This window comes from Anarhichas minor, unplaced genomic scaffold (genome assembly GCF_050575085.1).
Source record: "Anarhichas minor isolate MPS153535 unplaced genomic scaffold, ASM5057508v1 ptg000014l, whole genome shotgun sequence".
Classification (NCBI taxonomy): Eukaryota; Metazoa; Chordata; class Actinopteri; order Perciformes; family Anarhichadidae; genus Anarhichas; species Anarhichas minor.
In genome coordinates, this window is record NW_027466460.1 from 9,315,443 (window position 1) to 9,335,372 (window position 19,930).

The 19,930-nt window shown below is 40.3% G+C and overlaps 2 protein-coding genes across 2 annotated transcripts; one reads left to right on the forward strand and one right to left on the reverse strand.

Annotated features, from left to right (window-relative positions):
* Positions 1-7,354: 7,354 nt before the first annotated feature.
* Positions 7,355-9,565, reverse strand: gprin3b (GPRIN family member 3b). The gene has a single exon (XM_076091856.1). The coding sequence runs from the start codon at positions 9,563-9,565 to the stop codon at positions 7,355-7,357; it is 2,211 nt and encodes a 736-aa protein (XP_075947971.1).
* Positions 9,566-14,600: 5,035 nt separating this feature from the next.
* elmod2 (ELMO/CED-12 domain containing 2) lies at positions 14,601-19,894 on the forward strand. The gene is made up of 9 exons (XM_076091375.1): positions 14,601-14,708; positions 15,413-15,560; positions 15,652-15,680; positions 16,483-16,580; positions 16,708-16,837; positions 17,152-17,285; positions 18,574-18,642; positions 18,753-18,886; positions 19,023-19,894. The coding sequence occupies exons 2-9, from the start codon at positions 15,416-15,418 to the stop codon at positions 19,178-19,180; spliced, it is 897 nt and encodes a 298-aa protein (XP_075947490.1). The 5' UTR covers positions 14,601-14,708; positions 15,413-15,415; the 3' UTR covers positions 19,181-19,894.
* Positions 19,895-19,930: the final 36 nt, after the last annotated feature.

Genomic DNA, 19,930 nt, shown 5'->3' on the forward strand with positions numbered 1-19,930 from the left:
GGTCGACAGGATGTCTTTCAAGGGAACTGATTGAAATGGAAGGTAAAAGATAAACCTGTCACCTGTGGCACAGAAAAGCTGGTTTTACATTTTGGATGTGATCATTGTTCACAAATGCTCAGAAATATGTCACAATATTTCATTATTGGCATTACAGTTCCTTTCAGTATGAAGAAACAGTTTAGATGGTGAAGTGTGTCCTCATTGTTAAAAGATGACAATCCAGGGTGCTGAAGAAATAAGGGCGTATCTAGGTTCAGCTGGGATAAACAAGGTCGACAGTAAGATTATGCGACATCACAGTTCAATTTGTTTTTTATCACACAGCAGTTTGTAAATCAACTGCTGGGTCTTTCATTCTTGCTGCTCACCACAGTTGAACAGCATTTTGTCAGCTGTAAGCAGCAAATTCATTATCTTAAAAACAGATGACTGAGAATTTTATTCATAGCTCTTTCATTACAACACTAAGCATGAAATGTATTGATAGTCAACAGATTTAAATCAGCAAAAGGCCTTTACCAGAGATGCCAAGGTTCATAGTTACACTGACTTTATGTCCTCAGTGTTTTTCATTTAAAAATGTTTGTGAATTTGTGGGTTTAAGCAACTGGGGTTTACATTTGTCAATGAAAAACGTATAGATGATGGATTTTATAAGCTGCTTGTAGTATTTTACTAAACGAAAAGCTGCCCCCTGCGGCAGAAAAACAACACTATGACAGCAGTGAAAGTAACCCAAAACAGTAAAGCTGTGGCCCGACAGCTTAAAGATGAGCTACAATTCATAATATCGTACATTAGTTAATTATATTCCTCATTCATTGTTATTAAAAAAAAGAAAAGAAAAAAGTTTAAAATAATTTTAAAATCGATTACAGCTGCTGTAACAAGTACAAGAGTTTAGAAGTTAATGCGAAAGCTGACCAAAGCAAGGACTTTGAAATAAGTGTAACGTGTAACTGTTCTTTGTCAGCACTCAGTTGGCAGAGTTCTGCATCATTCCCTATTTAGACTTTCACATGTGGACAGATATTTGACAGAAAGTATAATAATAATACGTACAAGAGTAGGAGTCTAAATCATAACTGTAATGTCAATTTAAAGTGTTTCTTTCACAGATATAAATGGTTCATTTCTTTGCCTGCCCTGGTATAAAAAAAAACGAGGATTAACTTCCTTTGCAGTGTTGCAGACAATGCAGAGTAACACAGGCTGTGTTGCAACATAAGCAGGAAGGATCTTTGTGTGAGGGCCGCATCTCAAATACAAAGACGCTTGATTGGGTTTCATCAGACTCACTTTTTGTAAATTAGAATCTGAAGTGTTTCCCCTTTAACAACTCATTCTCCTCTCAAGATAAAGACTTTCCTTCCAAATTCTCTCCGTAACAAAAGGCAGTGATGAAACAAAAGCTGCTTCTCGCTCCATGGAAATGATAAAGGTGATGGAAGAAATCCTTCTTTAGGCAGTATGATGGCAGAAATGATTGCAGACATTGTCAACAGCTGAAGTATATTGATATGTGTGTATAAATATGTCTCTCTATCTATCTCTTCTCTTTCTCACTGTTTCACCTTGATCAGTGTTCAGATTGTTTTGGATGTTCTTGCTCCACCAGGGGACCTGTATGATTTATGGGCACATCTGTCCGCCATAATAAGGCAGTCTCTGAAGCCAGGGAAGGTGACTTTCTTTTCAAAATGGGCAATCTTGTGCACATGTATGCTCATTTATACAGGTCAAAAGGGCATGTGCTCGGAGCTGAATGGTAAGCGATCAAAGATGAGCTCTACATTGCTGGATACATGTACAGTATTTATGAGAAAGCGGAGAGAGGAAGGCGAGACATGCAGACAGAAGGAAAGACAAAACAGTCAATGTTTGAGGAAACAAAAGAGGCACGCCGCAGAAAACTGGAATTGTTTGAAATAAGGAACACGCTCACAAAGCCAACCGCTGCACTACAAACAAATGTAGGCCACATATTCCACTGGGAGCGGAGCGGCCATCAGGAGGACGAGCCTCATTTCCAGCTTTCTTATACAATACGAGGATGAATAAGGCGAGAGCAGCAGTAAAAGACCATTTTACAGGAAATATTCTGCAAGAGTGGAGGCCAGCAGAAGCTTTAATCACCTCCCTGTTACTGGCTTTATTATGATATCATCGTCAAAGACAGATAGGAAGGTCTGGGACACAGAGGAGTGAAGGTTTGGAGAGAATACGGGGAGTGGGTAGGCTCAGTGAGAGAAAGAGAACAGGAGGATGAAAAACAATTGTGAAAATGAGCACAGAAATGGTTGAAAATGGCAACGTTCGAAGCTTCCACCAGTCAGTAGTTAAATCTCCAGAGAAGTTTTGAAGCCTTGGTTATGCACAATTAAATGGCAACACTATGATCACCAGCCACCCCTAATTACCCGCTCCACAATCTCAAAATATTATCTGTAAATGGTAATTAACACTCACTCCCATGATGAAAAAGTATCTAATGTTGCCACAAATGATCTGCGAGTGGATAGATGTTATCCTGGATGATAAGTTGTAGCATCTGCAGGGTTTCTATAAGGGTTTCTATATGAGCTGAAGGACCAAATATGTTTATGGGGCGAACTGGGCCACTGCAAGCAGATCTCAAATCCCCACACCAGGACAGCAACTTATCTGCGGGACTTCAATTATAGCTCAAAAATGTTGCAGCTGCCCTGAATTCCCCACAGAATCCGAGGATGCTATTACCGAGTCACACATGGTGAGTGTTTGAAATGTTGCAGTGACATCCAAATAGGACTGTGTCAGGGTAGTAGATAGTGTCTCATCTTTTCCACTCAAGAATACCTCATTTTGTTTCTTAAAGTAGCCTCAAAACGTGTCAAGACATAAACAACATATTTAGACATCTAACTGTCAATAAACATAGCCTCTCACAAACTTGATTTAGGAATCGATAAGATCTGCAGGTCAAATACTTTGCACAGATTATTTCACGACGTTTACACTTTTAGCACTTAGATGAAATCTGTCATTGCCTCGACCTCGCATATATGAAAAGAATGCATCATTTCTCTTTTTATAAATAACAAAATCAAGTACATTTTTCCAACCACACTAAAATACCAGTTTGTTTTTGTACGCCTTGCACCACAGTTTCCCTGCAGCCCGACTGCTCGCCAAGAGAACTAGTATCATGAGTTTCAATATCTCAGTGTGAGTCAGGGGAGGCCCTTGGGCTGTATCAGGGGGCTCCTGCTGCCTCTCGTGGACTATTCGTCTTTAATTTTAGCTTCTGACACAGTCTGGGAGATTCCTTGTTAAGTGGTAACACTTGAGAGATTATTTCGGTCTCAAACTGGGCATTAGCGTTGAGCTGTCACTGCTGTCACTGCTGTCACGTTTCAAAGATATTCAATCAAAACATTTCTAACAGCACACTGTTGTAGGTTATAAGTTATGTGCTTTAATACCGAATGAAAATACGACTACGCTTCAATGTTAGGTGACAGATATCATTATGGCATCACTCATTTTCGCGTATTAGAGAAACCAGTATTAATCAAATATTAATGGTGAAGTGGAGCTACAGGGAAGCACTGCATAATCACTTCTTTCACACAATAGGCAATTACTAGACTGCCAATCTGTTTGTATGCAAAGTATCCTGTGAAGTGAAAATGTACACTACTGTACTTTTATTTTTATTTTTGATGATATTTGTATTTGTTTTATGTCACTTAATATTTGATGTTTTCTTTTTTCAATAAATCCCATGAAAACACCAAAATAAATGTATCCTATTAACCAAAGCATATCTTTATCTGATGTTTCTCATTATATGGGCAACAGACTGCCATTGTTGTCATTATGATGAAAATTGTGTTTTGAGTCAATCCAACACAATAACCATATAAAGAAGAACACCAACCTTTCCCTTTAATGTTGCTCACAGTTGACAGGCCAGATTCAAACGCAGTACATGTCTATAACTTGCAGTGTGTGCCTTAGATCATTGGGTCAACAGTGTGCTCCACTGCTGGATATTTCTTCCATATAAAAACATTGAGGGCAGTTGTGTGGCTAGGGCGTGTGTTATTTAAAATACCTAGAGGGCATGGAGCTTACAGCCAGTGAGGTAAATATTGACAGCAAGTTGAGCCCTCTTCTCTGGTAGCTGTAGCAATGGGTGGTATATGTATGTCCATGTGCCTTTGAAATCCCTCTCCATGTTCCCTGTCATTGGAGTAAATCGCCACATGTGCTAACCACCGCATGTGGCTGAATCTAATCTGCACTTCCAAATGAGAACCAGGCATAACTGCGCAGTGAGCGGGGGGTTATTAAAGATTGAAACAGTAGCTAATTAAAGCGAGGGTGAAAGAATCTGAATTAAGGCTGGTGACCGGGCACACAGAGAGGGACAGAGTCAATGCGTAAAGGAGAAACTGATCTCGACTGGAACAAGAGGAGGAGAGAGACGTTAATCTGCCTGAGGCTGAATTTAATATGTCAGTTTGGCACCCTTCCATCGGCTCTGTAGGATTAGACTTGTATTAAATGAGAGTATGTAAAGAGGTCATGGAGGTCGCTGCTGCTTCCAGAAACATTCTTGTTCTTACACAAATCTGAGCAGGTAGGATGAAACAGATATAAGTACAACTTCATATCTTTGTCCTCTGATCCTGGTGGATAAAGGGAATGAAGATTAGGCTCTATACAGCTTGTGACAGAGACTACGAGCATAGAGGACTCCCCCCCCCCCCCCCCCCCCCCCTGCTATCATACTGATATTAACAGGAAGTGACATGCTTGTTACCACAATATCAGCAGTCGCCTGAAATCAGCGTTTCACCGGTCAGGACGGTAAATTCACACTGAAAGGGAGAGTTCACCATCAAAGAATGGTTTTCTGGAAATATTCCCGTGTTTCAGTCAAAGCAAAGCCTTTTGAATACAATGTTATTACATATAAATGTTATTATCATGTTATTACACTAAACAATGAATGCTGGAAATCCTATGACAGCAGCATTATAAAGCAGAAGTCAGAAGGCCCCGACAATTAACCTGTAAACTTCAATTAAATGATGAGCAGACGACCTCATACTGAGATTCTGCTGAGTTACAGTTGACACATTATTCCGTCTGAGGCTGCAACCAAAAATTATTTTCATTATCGATTAATCTTTAGACTTTTTTGATGAATCACTTTTAAATTGATTAGAGCACTAAATTCTAAAAATATATTATTATTATATAATATTTGTTTTGTGCAGATCAACAAATCAATCAATCGATTAATCGTTTCGTTCTTCAGAATGCATCTCCTGATTTGCTATGTCAACTTCCAAACAGAATAAAAGGAATATGATGCCTAACTCAAATGAAAACTAATTTAAAAGATCCCACATGTGGCTGTTATTTTCGATTTAACATAATACGTTTTCCAAAATTGCCTCCATATCTGAAACCTGATTCATCCCGAGCTGTCTTGAGGTTTTTAAACCCCTACACACCTTCAGTGTGACCCTCACATAATTATGTTTCCTGATTAGACTTCTTCACAGTTCCACCTAATTTCAACCTGACTGGAGGTTTTGCGGCTGATTACAGTGACTTGAGCTGGTCTTTGGCTGACATGAGGCGCCCGCGTTTGTTCAGTTTTCAGGCACTTCTGTATTACTAGGTGCCAAGTCAGATATATTTGAGCTTTAGGAAAAGTCAGTTTTCCAGTTTTAATTTGGACATTATTTACAAGTTGGAAACCTGTGCAGGGCCTTAAAAAACAGATAGAAATAGGATACTGCAAGTTTGTAGCCTTGCAACTCAGCAACTTTATAGTGCCGCTCTAAAATTCCGGACTAATGGTATCTTCACTGATTTATAAAGTCTTGGTATCCTAACATCGCTCTTGCACAGGACTATGTTTTTATATTTGTTGCTATCATTCCTGCATATAATAAAGTCTGTTTTAGTGTCCCTCAGCACTCAGGTCTCACCAACAACACACAACGGGCTACAGACAATTTCTTCTGTTCAGTTCAGGTGAATCTGCCTTCTCTTCAATGCCTCTTACTCTAAATGATCTGCTCAGAATCTTATCTTTGATTCAGACTTACACCACAACAAGGCAATGTCCAAAACAGTGCATCTTATTCTTAGAAATATTCCCAAGATTGTGTCTTTCCTGTCCTTCGCTGACCTATTAAACAGTTTGACAGAAATGTCCTGAATGTTTTCTCTGGCTTCTCTTCACACAAAACTAAGGATTTGTGTAAACGCTTGAATTGTTGATAAAACATTCCTGTCTTGGCCCAGATGCAGACTTGAGGTGTTAATCTCTCTGTAAATCAAAAGAAGAGAGTTGGTAGCTTGCTAGCCTTTGCCTCTGAACAAACGTCAGGCCCTCGTTAGAGATCACAACCTGTCTCATTAAACTTGACACTAATTTATCCAATGCACTCTACAACCGAGTGCACCTTTACTCTCAGCTTCAGTCCGTCACTCTCTTATATCTCCGGTGGTTTGCGTTGATGTTTCCTGCTGCTCTCACATCCCCTGACATGTTCACACACGATCTCTTTTTATTTCTTTTGATGGCCATTTCTGTTAAGCCCTTCTGCACTGAACCTTTTGTGAAAAAAACAAAAAGCTTAAAAATCACCCGAACATGGAGGCTATACCTGCCTAAAGTTCTTGGTCAGAAATGAAGAATATGTAAAGCTCAACTTAGTTTTTTGTTGTTTTAATAGAAAACCAAAGAAGAACAGAGATTAAACAGCGCATGTATGCATACAGTCCTTTTTTTTGCACAACGTAATCACTCACTCAAAATAAATGTGCATGAAAAGAAAATACAGCAATCTTATAAATATAGGGCCCCAAAAAACACCTCAAAAGCATATAACAAATGCACCAAATGTAATGAGATGTTGGTTTAATATAATTGCACAAAAATTCCGACAGTAAGTAATACGTCTACCTCATGCTCAGTGCCTTCTACTCTGAAGTTCTGGACTTCAGTTTAGGTCGAACAACTGCCATTGTAACTAATATACATGCGTTTCACTATTATTGCCTCTGTTAGTTAAAAACTGTTGGAAGTTTTCTCCCTTCATCTATTTCTAGAAAATAAGTCTTGGGTTGTTCATCGTATATTTCTAAGTCCTACCTTCTTTGATCACAAACGTCACAAGTAGTTTGACTCTTTATGCTACAACATTCCAGTATACTTACTTACAGGGACCGTCGTCCCATTAATGCGTTCACTTGGCATTGCGATCATGACGAAGGGAGGACAACAATTTTGACCTCTAGGAAAAGGCTGGAGTTTGACACTGGCTACCTCTGTGCTGAGCTACTCGAGGACGGAGGAGGGAGGGGGACGCACGCAGCAGTTGGGCCGTCTGACATTTTGCAGCATTGACCTGAACATGTTCTGCTGCCTCCTTTTGCTCTTGCTGACATGTCCCGGCGAGTCGACACCAGAGACTGACTTTCGGATGGAAGTCTGGGCGACCAGTTTCTTCTCTTGCTCTTTGATTTTGCACTGCAAGTGGCTCTGAATGGCAAAACCAAGGGACTCAGGGTCCACAGAAGCCCCGTAGACCTCCCAAGTCATCCCCTGCTCGTCCCAGACGACATCGTGGATGTTCTTTTCTTTTTCCGTCTGGTCCTCCGCTTCTTCTTTCCTCTCCAGTTCTTTCTTCTGTTTGGCTGACTTTGCCTCCTTCTTCTGGGCTTTACCTCCACCTTTAGCCTTTTGTTTAGGACTTTCAGCTTTTTTTTTAGTTAGATCTGGCTTTGATGTGGTGTTAGTTGCTGTTGGCAGGGCCTGGCTGGGCTTGGTTGTAACAGCAGCCTGTGACGGCGCAGCATTGTGACTGTCAGCAGATCTAGACTTGGTAGCACCGGCCGTCCCTGGGGCTGTTCCTGATTTGAGAGATGGAGCTTCGTCATTGGCTGTTTTCGGTGCCGATTTCTGAACCCCTGTTATATTTAGGGAGTTACCTGTCTCTCCTGGCTCCTTGTGGTGGCTGTGTTCAATGTTGATTTGATAAACTGGCTGGGTGTTGCAGAGAGCTGACCCGGGGTCTTTAGGCTTTGCTCCGAGCCTTTTGTCCTCCTGCTGGGACAAAGTTTCTGAGTGGAAAACCACGCCGGCATTTTGGTTGGGGCACATCTCTGCCTCAACAGTGAGTTTCTCTGACCTTGGATCAGTAGAGGCGGATAGAGCGCTCATGTTCATCTGATGTAGTCCCACACCCCCGTCATCCTGGTAGACCACAGCCAGGCTCTGCGTGGCCTCCCCGGGGACTGCACCACCGCTCAGCCTGCGCGGCACAGCAAAAGGCAGCAGACTTGGACTTGTGGCCACAGCCTTACTGCACGTGTTCGCCACCGCCTGAACCTCCATATCATGACACTGCTTGACCGGTGCAGATGACGGGGATAAGGTCATCGTCGAAGCCTCCCTGTAAAGCTTGCCGTTCTGCTGCTGCCGCTGCTGCGCTTCAAAGACAGCTGTGTCAGTCTGGCTGGCTTCCTCAGCCACCTGCCCATCTGCCGGCATAGTTTGTGTAGCCTGGGGCAGAGTGGAGGAGTCCGTCTGTGAGGAAACTGGCTGATGTTTATCTGGAGAGACTTGTTGTTTCTTTAATAGTGGCAAATCCTTCTCTGGATGTGTTGAACTTGAAGTCTTATTTGTAAAATCGGCCTCTGCATCTTTGCTCCGAGACAAAGGTGTAGTGGAGCTCAGAGGAGCTGCAGGAGTTTCCATGCTTTGTTTAGGTTTGGCTGCTTCCTGCAGACTCACAGTGGTTTGTGAGCAGCTACGTAAATGTTCAGGCTCTTGAGATTTCTGTGGCACAGCTGTGTCCTCGTCTTTGAGAGCTAAAATGCTCCCTTTATTATCGCGTTGTGGTTCAGATGCCGTATGCTTTAATTCACAGGCGATGTTGAGATTTGTATTATAAGGAGCAACATTTTTATTACTGTCCTCTCGTGCTGTGGCTGAGGGTGTCAGCTTTGCACACTCCTCCACTGCTGCATTTGGCCCTTTTATTCTGCAGTCATCGGTCTGCATGTCGACCTTTGACGCTGAAAGAGCAGGCGACACACCAGCCTTACAGATATCTTCTTCATCAGCCGTACTTAGCATTTTCACATTAGCATTTGAATCCCTCTGGTCGCCTCCTGCCTCACCCAGTCCTTGGCCTGTTGGAGACAGGTCTTGCATCTGTTGGTTTCGACCTGTCACAAGCTCTGACTTTGTCTGGTTTCCATTAGCTGGTACTGGTTTGTCTGACACAGTGCTGCAAACTGCTTCTCCTCCTTCGGAAGCCATTTTTTGGGTGTGTGGGGCGGTGTTAGCAGAAGAAGCAGTCAGAGATGAGTTGTCCTGTTTGTGATCAGGAGATGTGAGGGTGGGTTTTGGACAAACCTGAGAGAGTTTGAGGTGGGGCTCTTTCGCCCAGTTGGCATTAGGCTCCTTATTGCCTAGCATGTCCACCGCAGCCAGCTGAGGCACCATCTGGACTGTCACTGTCCTTTTTGGGTTAGTTCCCATGCTGGATTCACGGTTTCAGTCCTTAAAAATGGACGTAATCCAAAGATGAACACAGATGTGCAATATCAGTCACTTTGTGTGATTCCCTAAAGGAGGAAAATAGAAATAGACTTAGTTTATTTCTAATGATTGAGCTTCACTTTTCCTAGACATAAATCTTGATTGAGACAAAAATAATCAGATCAGTCTCATATAGCAGTCCAGGCTTAGATAAGCATTATGTAAATGATACTATATAGTATTCCGGGTTGGTTTCTTTTAACAGTCATTAACATTAATTTAAATAATCCTTGTTACAATTAAGGGAAAGCACCAGAACAATCAATGACCCGTAATTGCCTAATTAATCTACTGCTTTAAATTAAGATTAATATATGAGGCTGCAAGCCTATTGATCGATTGAATCATACAACATATATAATAACATATATACAGTATACATATATATATATATATATATATATAATAACAACACTATGTTTCCAAATCATATCAATGTGGAGTGTATTGGTCTTTTCAACAAGCTGTGTTTCTTTGAACTGTGATGATGATTAGTTACTGTAAATGTAGTTAAGAGGTTTTTCTGTCTCTGCGATGCTCTTTGAAGGTTGCATGTGATAAGAGGCTACCTTAACTTAAAACATGAATCAAATAATTGTAAGAATGTGTCATCTTTTAATTCGAATAACTTATAAACATCAACTAAAGGAGTCAAATCCATTTCAAATCCAAGATAGCCTGACCCAATTGTACAAGTAACAGAAAAATAAGAATACCTTGGGGGGGAGCATACAGAATTGCTGTATAAGACTGAAGCAAAGTTTACAAACCTGGAAGTAAAGTAAGCAAAGTGTAGAAATATAACTTTGACATATGTAGACTGAAAGTGCTTACAGATACTGACAGGATGTTTTTCATTAAGAATTGTGGATGTTCTACCTTCAATAGAGTTTCATTGGGTCCGACTGTCTTGTCTGGTTCCAAAATTCCTAATGTATGTGTTTGCTTGGTAATGTCATGCAAAATACTAATCAGTGTAACAGTATAAGGAGTATAAGGTCAACCCCTTTTTTGTTACTCACAGAGGGGGCTAACCATGTGATATTGTTGTTATATCTGTTTAATAGTTCACTACTGTGTTCTATTATGAATTGCACACTGAACAAATTCAGCTCGAGACACATTTCTAAAAATAATCCTACAAAATGCCAAAAACTTAAAGTGTTGCCTGAAAACAATTACTCATCTTTAATTTAACAACCCTTTTTTTCTGTCATGCCACTGTTAGTGAAATATAAACAGAAAAGGTTTGACATCTTAAATAACTGTGTCTTCAGATCATCTTTTATCTCGTAATGAATCCAATAAAGACAATCTAATTATGTAACCTTCAGTTTCACAAATCTCTTCATCTCAGACCAGATGAATGACTCCATGTCTCTCCTAAAAGTGTAAAAGAATCTGAGCCAATTCTGCAAGTAATGTGTCAGCAGACGTTTGAAGTATCTGATTCGTTGGAGTCAGACAAATTATTTGCGCTGTGATCAAGACGTTAATCATGAAAAACAGCCAAGGCTTCATCCTAAGAGGAGGAAGAACCACCGATTGATAATTCAGTGGTCCACCGGGAGCAAGTTGACCATTTACATTTCAGTGACATACTGATGATCATCCATTCTGCATAATGTGAAGCTCATCACAATGCAACTAAGGTTAAACCCAGCCTCGTCCTTTCAGTTACTCCCTTTTTCTCACAACAAGCATCATCACAACAACAAACATTATAGTTTTTTTTTTACAGATCAGGTCATATTTATAAGAATAAAGAATAATCTTTCTCTTGTGCTTGGTAACTTGAAAAAAATATTTTTTAAATGTGACTTAAAAACAGAATACTGTTTTGGGTCACAGACAGGTGTAGCCCATTTGTTTGTGCTCTCTCACTGCGCGCATCTGCGTGTCTGTTGTCAAAGTGCAAATATTTATGGGAAGCATATCCTGTCTGTAGATATTCAACAATGAAACGCCCTGGTGTCATTTGCCTGCAACAGTTTAGAAATGACAGAGTGTGTGCAGAATGTGAATTCACGCACAACGTTGCATGCATTAAAGTGATGCACACGACCTATTCGGGCCAATTAAGATCTATGTCATGCAGCCTGCTGTAGCCTACATTTTGCCGCCCCGTCCCACCCCAGCATCACAGAGGCCACTGATGTTTGCTGATTTAATATGACCTTGCGGACAAATTTTAACATCTGACACAAAGGAAACCACAGTCTAATGAGGAAGAGGAGGGTGGCTTACCTTGAGAGGCGCTATTCAATGTCCCGTTCTTTGGGGTGCCGCTTGCGCGTTCGTGTCAGTGGGAAGAAGAGGCTAAACCCTAGAAATTAATATGGAAAACCAACTCTGTGTCGGTGACACCAAGCCACGCCTTCCACAAGTATATGGCTCTTCTTTAGAGGTATCGATCATACACCGCGAAACGCAAAATTCAAGCCCCCCTGACTGACTGGCCGTGCGCAATGAGTCACCGCGGTCCGACCGATGGATGCTGCCTCTGAGCTCTTTTTTAGGCTTGTGTTTCTTCATGCTTATAAAAAGTGGACCTTTCACAAAATGGACCTCTCGTGGTATGTGTGTGTGCCATCCCAGATTGAACTGGTCCAGGCAACGTGGTGCAGGAGAGTAAACCAGATGAATGGATGAATGGGGGGGGGGGGGGGGGGGGGGATTGAGAATGGAGGCAGTGCTGCATCAGCCGCAGGCTTCCACGGGAGCGTCACATGCACTTGAAATTGATTACTTTTAGATCCTGGCAGCAGATGCAGCCAATAACATTTCAAGAGCATTATGCCATTTATTTTGCTGCGTCTATTTGTATCATTCCTGTATATGGATTCAGAAGACATCGCTTGTGTGCTGTGTACAGTATGAGGGAAATATCAGATGATTTTCATTTTAAAATCTATTTAAAATCTTTTACGAAATCTCAAAACATCTGCAAATTAAAGACATTTTACTCTGTGTTTATTAGAGGTCTGTTAGGCTGAATAAATAACTTCATATAATATAATCAGGACATTAATGGAAGACGAGCCCTGCTCTCTCAAAGGTGGTAGCACACCACATGATCATATCATGCAAGGCAATTAGAGAGACATCTCAGTGGTTTCAAGCCATTCTACCATGCAGTATGCATATTGGAAAATAATTGGTTCCCTTTAAGTGTGTGAAGGCTATTAGTCAGTTTGGTCGAAACGTTCCTGACAAGAGAAAATCAACAGCATGAGTAGTTTCTCGATATGCCTACCAGTAGTCAACACTTCTTATTTTATTATAATTGACACTCTTGATAACATCAAGGTAATTTTTGAAACTATAAAAAGCTTCCTCCAGAGTCACTGAGGACCGTAGATCTCAACATGTCGACTAAACTGAACATCATGTGTAAAGTTGGTCACTTTCTGCATCCCTGTCCCTCCATCCAGCCACATTAACGTTTCCCAAAACAGGTTTGTTGCCTGCTTCTCTATCTCCATTTAGGGGTTACATTCCTGTACTGTTCCTGTGTACTCAATTGTCTGCATTTGGATCATATTCCTTGACAGGGCCCTTAAACTATAATGACATCAGAAAACACTGAACGGTAAGAATCATCTTTGTAAAAGACGTATGCATTTGGGAAGGATCTTACACAATGTCATCCTGCCGACAGGTATCAGAGAAAGCTCACGTGGGTTGTTTTAGGCACTGGAAAACTATTGTCATTAATTTGGAGGACATGTTGGTTTGGTCAGAATTCTTCTTCTTACCAAAGGACCCCTGCTTTTGTTTTCTCTTAAAAAAACGTGTCATCCCTTGCTACCTGAAGGACACTCCCCTTTATGTGGACAAGTGAGACAACAGCACAACATTCAAAGTCACTATTTAATTACACATCACCTAACCAGTGCAATAAAAATGATTGTGTGTCATGTCTGTCAGTGCTGTTATAACTGATTTAATATCAAGATTACAGGCTACTTCCTCTCTTGACCCAGGCTAGACTCTTATTATAATCTAAGGTTTACTTTGGGGATTCAGTTTTCATGTATAGCCTGGGTCTGAGATAGGAGCTCCTCTTGGTATGCAGTAACCGTAGACCTCCTGCCATTATTTAAAGCCCAGAGGGACTGATTAGTTGAGAAGGTAGACCACAGCTTAATTACAGTTGAGTGCACCATTGGTGAGCAACTCAGTATAGGCTGCATGCATTGCTGATATGCCAGACATACTTAATAATAAGAGTGTGTGGTTTGTTGCAACCATTGTAAACAGTGTGTTTATGTATCAAAGAAACTGTAAAACTCTGTGTCAGATATATCTGTATAGAGTAATGGAGATTTACAGCCAAATGATTGGTCCATTTTAAAAACAGACTCAATTTAATCTAACACACTCATATTGTGGATCTGGCATCATCTTGTGGTAAGATTTGGAAAGGCAAATGATTGGCTAAAATGGGTTCTATTAGCTTAAACCAATCTTATCTGAAGACTAATTTCATCTAAAGTACAGTCAGTTTCATTTTGTGTGTAGTACACACTTCATGGTGAGTCAGTTGGTTAACACTCCACTGATCTAGATCTACTATCCAGCTAATGCTTAAGATGCACAGTATTTGGACGACAGGTTGTCTGCATTATTATGTAGCTGCGAAGCATAGTCCATGTAGTGCAGCCTGGTGCAGACAGTAGTGAGGTTTGACCAGTAGATGGCGCTGATAGACTGTCACTGAACGGCTGGCCTGTGCTGTGTTCAAAGACGTCATGTCAATTGACCTAAGCAATAAATTCAAACCAAGTTTCTGGGAGTGTGTCTGCTATCTTTTTGCAAAAATTGTAAACCATCCGCTCTTAAAAATAAGGCAATCATATAAATGTAATGGTTGAATGTAAGTGTGCATATATAATCCAAACATCTTCAATTTCTCAGGTGCGTGTTTTCACTTGCACGAGAACAGCTGTGTGTCTAGTCAGACCCTGAACACACCAGAGCCGGACTGTTGTCAAGAGAAGCGTTGCTATATATTAATGTACCAAACAGAAGATAGCTTGTAAGTGAGGACACGTTTGGATATATATTCGTCGACAGAAAGGTAAGAGTAACTTCAGCGACTTGCTCCTCGTAAATACTATCAAGCACTAAGGCAATGCTCCCGACGCTACCAAATGTAGGTTAACATAGCTAGCGGTAGCAAACAGTTTGATGAATACAATGACAACCTGTTGTCTAAAGCGGTTAGCTAACAGTTTGTAAGTTTCGATGGTAGTTAGCGCAGCTGGTTCATTAAAACCAGAGGTAAATGGCGACCAGTTTGGTAATATGTTGGCAGACTGTTTGCTAAAGCACCACCTGATCGCCTAATGTTTGTAGCTCAACATAAACTGATTGCTCACGTTTGTCTGAAGTTAGCATTAGCTAATGCTAGCTACCACAAATGCTATTGTTTTGGCTGTTCTCTCAGTGAGCCTTCTAAAACGACCCCGTCTTATTGTTCGTTATATATTTGTATTTTAACAGTGACGTACGATCAGCTGATCTACTTATATATTGTCTCTACTAACGTTACTGAAGAACAGTTTAGATGTAAGCTAGTTTCTACATTTAGATGCACTTTGTATATACTGGTTTATGCTACTTTGCACTTCTACTCCAGTACTTTCAAGATAAATATATTGGTTTTTTTTACTGCTCTAAATCGTAGCGGTAGTTATAAGTTACTTTGCAGAGTAATATTTGTCGTAAAAAATATACAATCAGCTTTTTGTGACCGCTGTCTTTTCTCCCTCCATGTTGTAGAAGATGCTGGGGTACATCTGGACGTACATCTACTCGTCCATCCTGAGATACTGGCTGAAGTGGTTCATCCGACAGGCAACAGGGACATGTGAGCTGCAGAGAATATGTTCTGGATACAAGCCTGGGGCTACAAGGACAACAAAAGCAGGTGAATGAAATAATCCCAAATCTGGTTTACTTTTCCTGTTTAGTAAACATTCTTTCTAATATATGCATCTGCCTCTTGTGTCCTGTTGTAGAATATTCTCTGCGGTCATCAAAGAACAAGGTAAGAACATGTTAACTGTTAGTTTGTTTTAGTAGGTGAGGGGTTGTAAGTATGGTTTTGTTTCTGATAAAAAGGATTGTTCCAGGATCATCTTGATTCTCGAGTATTTGTGGTCCAAGAATAGCTTTCAATATAACTGTTGCCATTATTTTATGTTCAAGTTAAAGTTTCTTTTATGTAAAGCCAAACACATGATCACTTTAGCACAAACTTGCTGAACAACAGCAAATTGACATATACCGATTATGTTAAACTGTCAATAATTTGGGTCATTTGTCAGTAGAAATGGTTTGTGGTTTCAGCTTTTGTTTTAAAGTCGTTACAAATGAATTGTCTTTTTAGTTTTATTTTAATGTTTTTTTTGTAGATCTGGAAAGTAATCTCACTGCAGATGTAAGATAGAAGCCTGATGGTTGATGTTTAAACTATGTGGTCCCACAGAGAAGAGTAAAGGAAACGCCCCTTTCTAAACTAGTGACCTGTTCATTATCTGTTCGGCTGTTGAATGTGTGAACTCCAATAGAGTCATATCCTGTCAGCATAATCAGTCCTTATCTTTCACACACTTGCCTAGTTTAGATGAATGGACTCTTCTTGTCATTTATAGCTAGGTAAGCATTTTCCAATCAGCAGTCCATTCAGTGTAGAAACAAAAGGGCTTTGTCATCTTTCTTTAAAAGGTATTTCTTTGCTGTGGCCGACAGCATAGATTATATGGCAGCGATCTTTCTGTCTGGTTGCTCGTTGTATCGTTCGTTTTCTGTGACTACCTCCTCCTCTCCTGTGCTTTCCTCCTCTGTAGGTTTTAAGAGGAGCTTTGGAAACCAACAAGGATAATTTAGAGCAATGTGTGGATCAAATTATGAAAGGGAAGAATGTCAAACCCCAGAAAGATCCACTGTAAGGATATGTATCTGTTATTTTGAGGTTGTTTTTCACCAGCAATTATTTTATTTCCATAGTGTGCTGTAAGTTTAATTTTTAAATCAATGTATTAATTGTTTGTTTAATCGTTCTACCTTTTTAGCTTCAAGGAAAGCCTACACATCTGTCTGTTACAAATAACAGGAAGCAGCAGCCTGTATATCTCTGTGGAAGATTTAAGAAAGGAAGTCTTCAACTCAGAAAACCAACAACACGAGGCCCTGCTGTTGAAGGTGTGTGTCACTGCTTCTGGATCCAGTTGATCATATGGTTTAGGTGCTTGGTTACTGATCCACACAATAAATAAGTGTCTGTCTGAAGTATACGTATGTCTGGATCAGTCCTCGTGGATTTTTGTGATTTGATTGACAGACACTTACTTTGTAATAAGCTTAATGCCATGAACTAACAACTACTGCTAACATAGAAGCAGCAGAAGCAGTTCAGGCTTTAGAATGAGAAACTACAGTTAAACTATGGAAAGTATCGATTATGAATCCAAAATGTTCTGCATAAAATCTAACCCTATAATTATTTGTACTCTCAGCTGTGGGACCTGTTGATGCCAGCAGTCAAACTGGATTCCAGGATAACCAAACAGTGGGGAGACATTGGGTTCCAAGGAGATGACCCCAAGACTGACTTCAGAGGAATGGGAATGCTGGGCTTAATCAACCTTGTGTGAGTCCTCAATGTATACACTGTGTGTCAATATCAGCCTGAAAATTCAATCCCAAACTGCTGAGGGACTCCACACAGGACAGCCATCAGGACTTCATACTTTGCTGCAGCAACAGTTATTACATACGTTCTTATTAAGACAAGTAGAAATGTGTATCCAAATACGTAATGACATCGTTGTTTAAATGATTTGCACACACATAATCAGGGCCATATTTAGAACCATACACTCGGAAAAAGCTGCATTGTCAAACCTTGCAGGATCTTTGTCTAAAAATGTAACCAGGCACATATACGGTGAGGCTTCGCCGATCTCTGTTAATGATTTATCTGTGTGGAGCTTATCTGTGTGTTTTCCCTCTTGCAGTCTAGTAGCCTGTATTGCATAACATACCGTCACTTCTCAAACAGATGAAAGCTGTGGCAGAATAGAGAGAGAGAGAGAGAGAGAGAGTGAGAGAGAGAGCGGAAGAGGAACATTATCTTCTTGAGTCTTCTCAAAGAAAACAACAGACTGTGGAATTATCAAACCCCTAATCAGTATTACAAGAGGCAGTTATCGCTATGACCAATTTAAAACACAGAGGAGTCCACAGGCTAAAACGGGTTGACAATCAGTGGACAATTGTGCCTTTTTCAGATCATTCGAGTCTATACTACCCACACGGATACACATTAGTTAAGTTTACAAAAGATGCATTTAACAAAACGACTTCAGCATTTTGAATATAACATTAACCATAAGAAACTGTAGCACGTTGTATTTTTTTTTTTTAAAGACCACCCCACCAATTTATCACTGCACTCCTGTAACATTGTCCGATTCATGGTGAAGATTTTTTTTTTTATAGAATCAAAATCGATGCATTTTACTGCCTTGTCAAAACTTTATGCCTACACCACTGACAGTTGGGTCGGAGATTCGAGTGTATTATGATTGTGGCTAATGTAGCTTCAAGGTCTGGTAAGCTTACTACTGTCTAACTCTACACCCACATATTGTTTTCAACCCCAATTGATAAATCACTTTACACAATTTCTGACTTTTCAGACTTCATGCAGCTCCTCCTGAAGCCACAGTAGGCTTTATACAGTAGTACTCCTGAAGGCCGTTAGACAGACCTTGATTTGTAAAATCACTTGAGTTCACCTTTTTAAGGGTTATGGTTTTTGCCGGCAAGTACACGATTACTGGTGAACGTGATCTTATTTGTAGATTAAACTAGAAAGTACAGGCAAAGTATTGGACTATTTAAACAATGATTCTACTGAAATGTTTCTGTTACAGTTTTTTCAGTGAAAACTACACGGAGGAGGCTCGTCAGGTGTTGTCTCATGCAAACCATCCTAAACTAGGGTAAGATGCATTCATCTATGTACGTGGAATATCTGCATGTTTTCAGGCAAAACTTTGATCTTCCTAAATCATTCACTTTCTATGTTCCGTCACTTTTGGCATGTACTCAGGTATTCATATGCCATCGTTGGGATCAACTTGACAGAGATGGCCTACAGTCTCCTGAAGAGCGGTGCTTTGAAACCCCATTTCTACAACACAGTACTGGGCACAGCTGAGCTCCGACACTTTCATCAGCTATACTGTGAGTGAAGGAAATCGCATCAGTTTTCTGATTCTGTCCCATCTTCTAGAAAAGTACAAAACTAAGTAGAATGTGAAATTTTGTTTTGTCTGCTTTTATAACGAATTCTCTAAAATGTGGGTTTCTTCTTTTCTAGGTTATCTGGCGTATGAATTTGATAAGTTCTGGGTGGCAGAAGAACCAGAAAGCATCATGGAGTTCAATCAGTACAGAGAAAAATTCCATAACATCGTCAAGACTCATCTACAGGACCCTGACGTTGCCCTCACACTGACTATCTGTTCTAAAAACTAACATTCAGAAATACCTCCCCATGGCCCCTGATGTTGTTTGATTGAGTAGAGAAAGGCAATGATGCGGTGCTGAACATTATAAACATAAAAATCCGACCGAAGCCGTTTGGTCACTCATGAATTCAAACAAATGAATCCTCGTATATTTGGTATTGTGGTCCATTGTTCACACTCTGTTCATCTTATTACTGTGAGAGTAAAGGGTTTCAAAATAGAGCACAAATCTACGCTCTGTACCTCAAAAATGACCATTCCAGTGTTTAATTAACCTTTGTGAAGGAGACATGAGAGCTGCTGTAGAGATAACAGGTCTGTCTTTTGTGAGGATTTAATCACTTTCAGTGAGCAAGCCGCCAATTTGGTGCAGTTATAAGACGGTTATTGAAAAGTGGCGATTAACTACCATATTTGTAGCTGTCTTGATTGTATTTATGTAAGCAAGACTTATGTGTTGTGACACTTGTTCCGCTCAGGAATATAATTATGTCCAGCGATCACGGCTACATTTGTGCATGTTTTAATATGCCCCTGTTGATGGCATCTGTATCCTGTAATATAGGTGATGTGGAACTCAAACTGGTTGTTTGCCTCCATTTTCATAAATTTGTATGTCTGAAGACTGCGTTTTTATTCTGTGTTTGGCTTTTGAGTAAAGTATGTAATGACTAACACTTCTGACTCAAAGGTAATAAATACACATTTTAATGTTTTGAAATGTGTTTTTTTGTGGTGAAAGTAGAGTTCATATAAA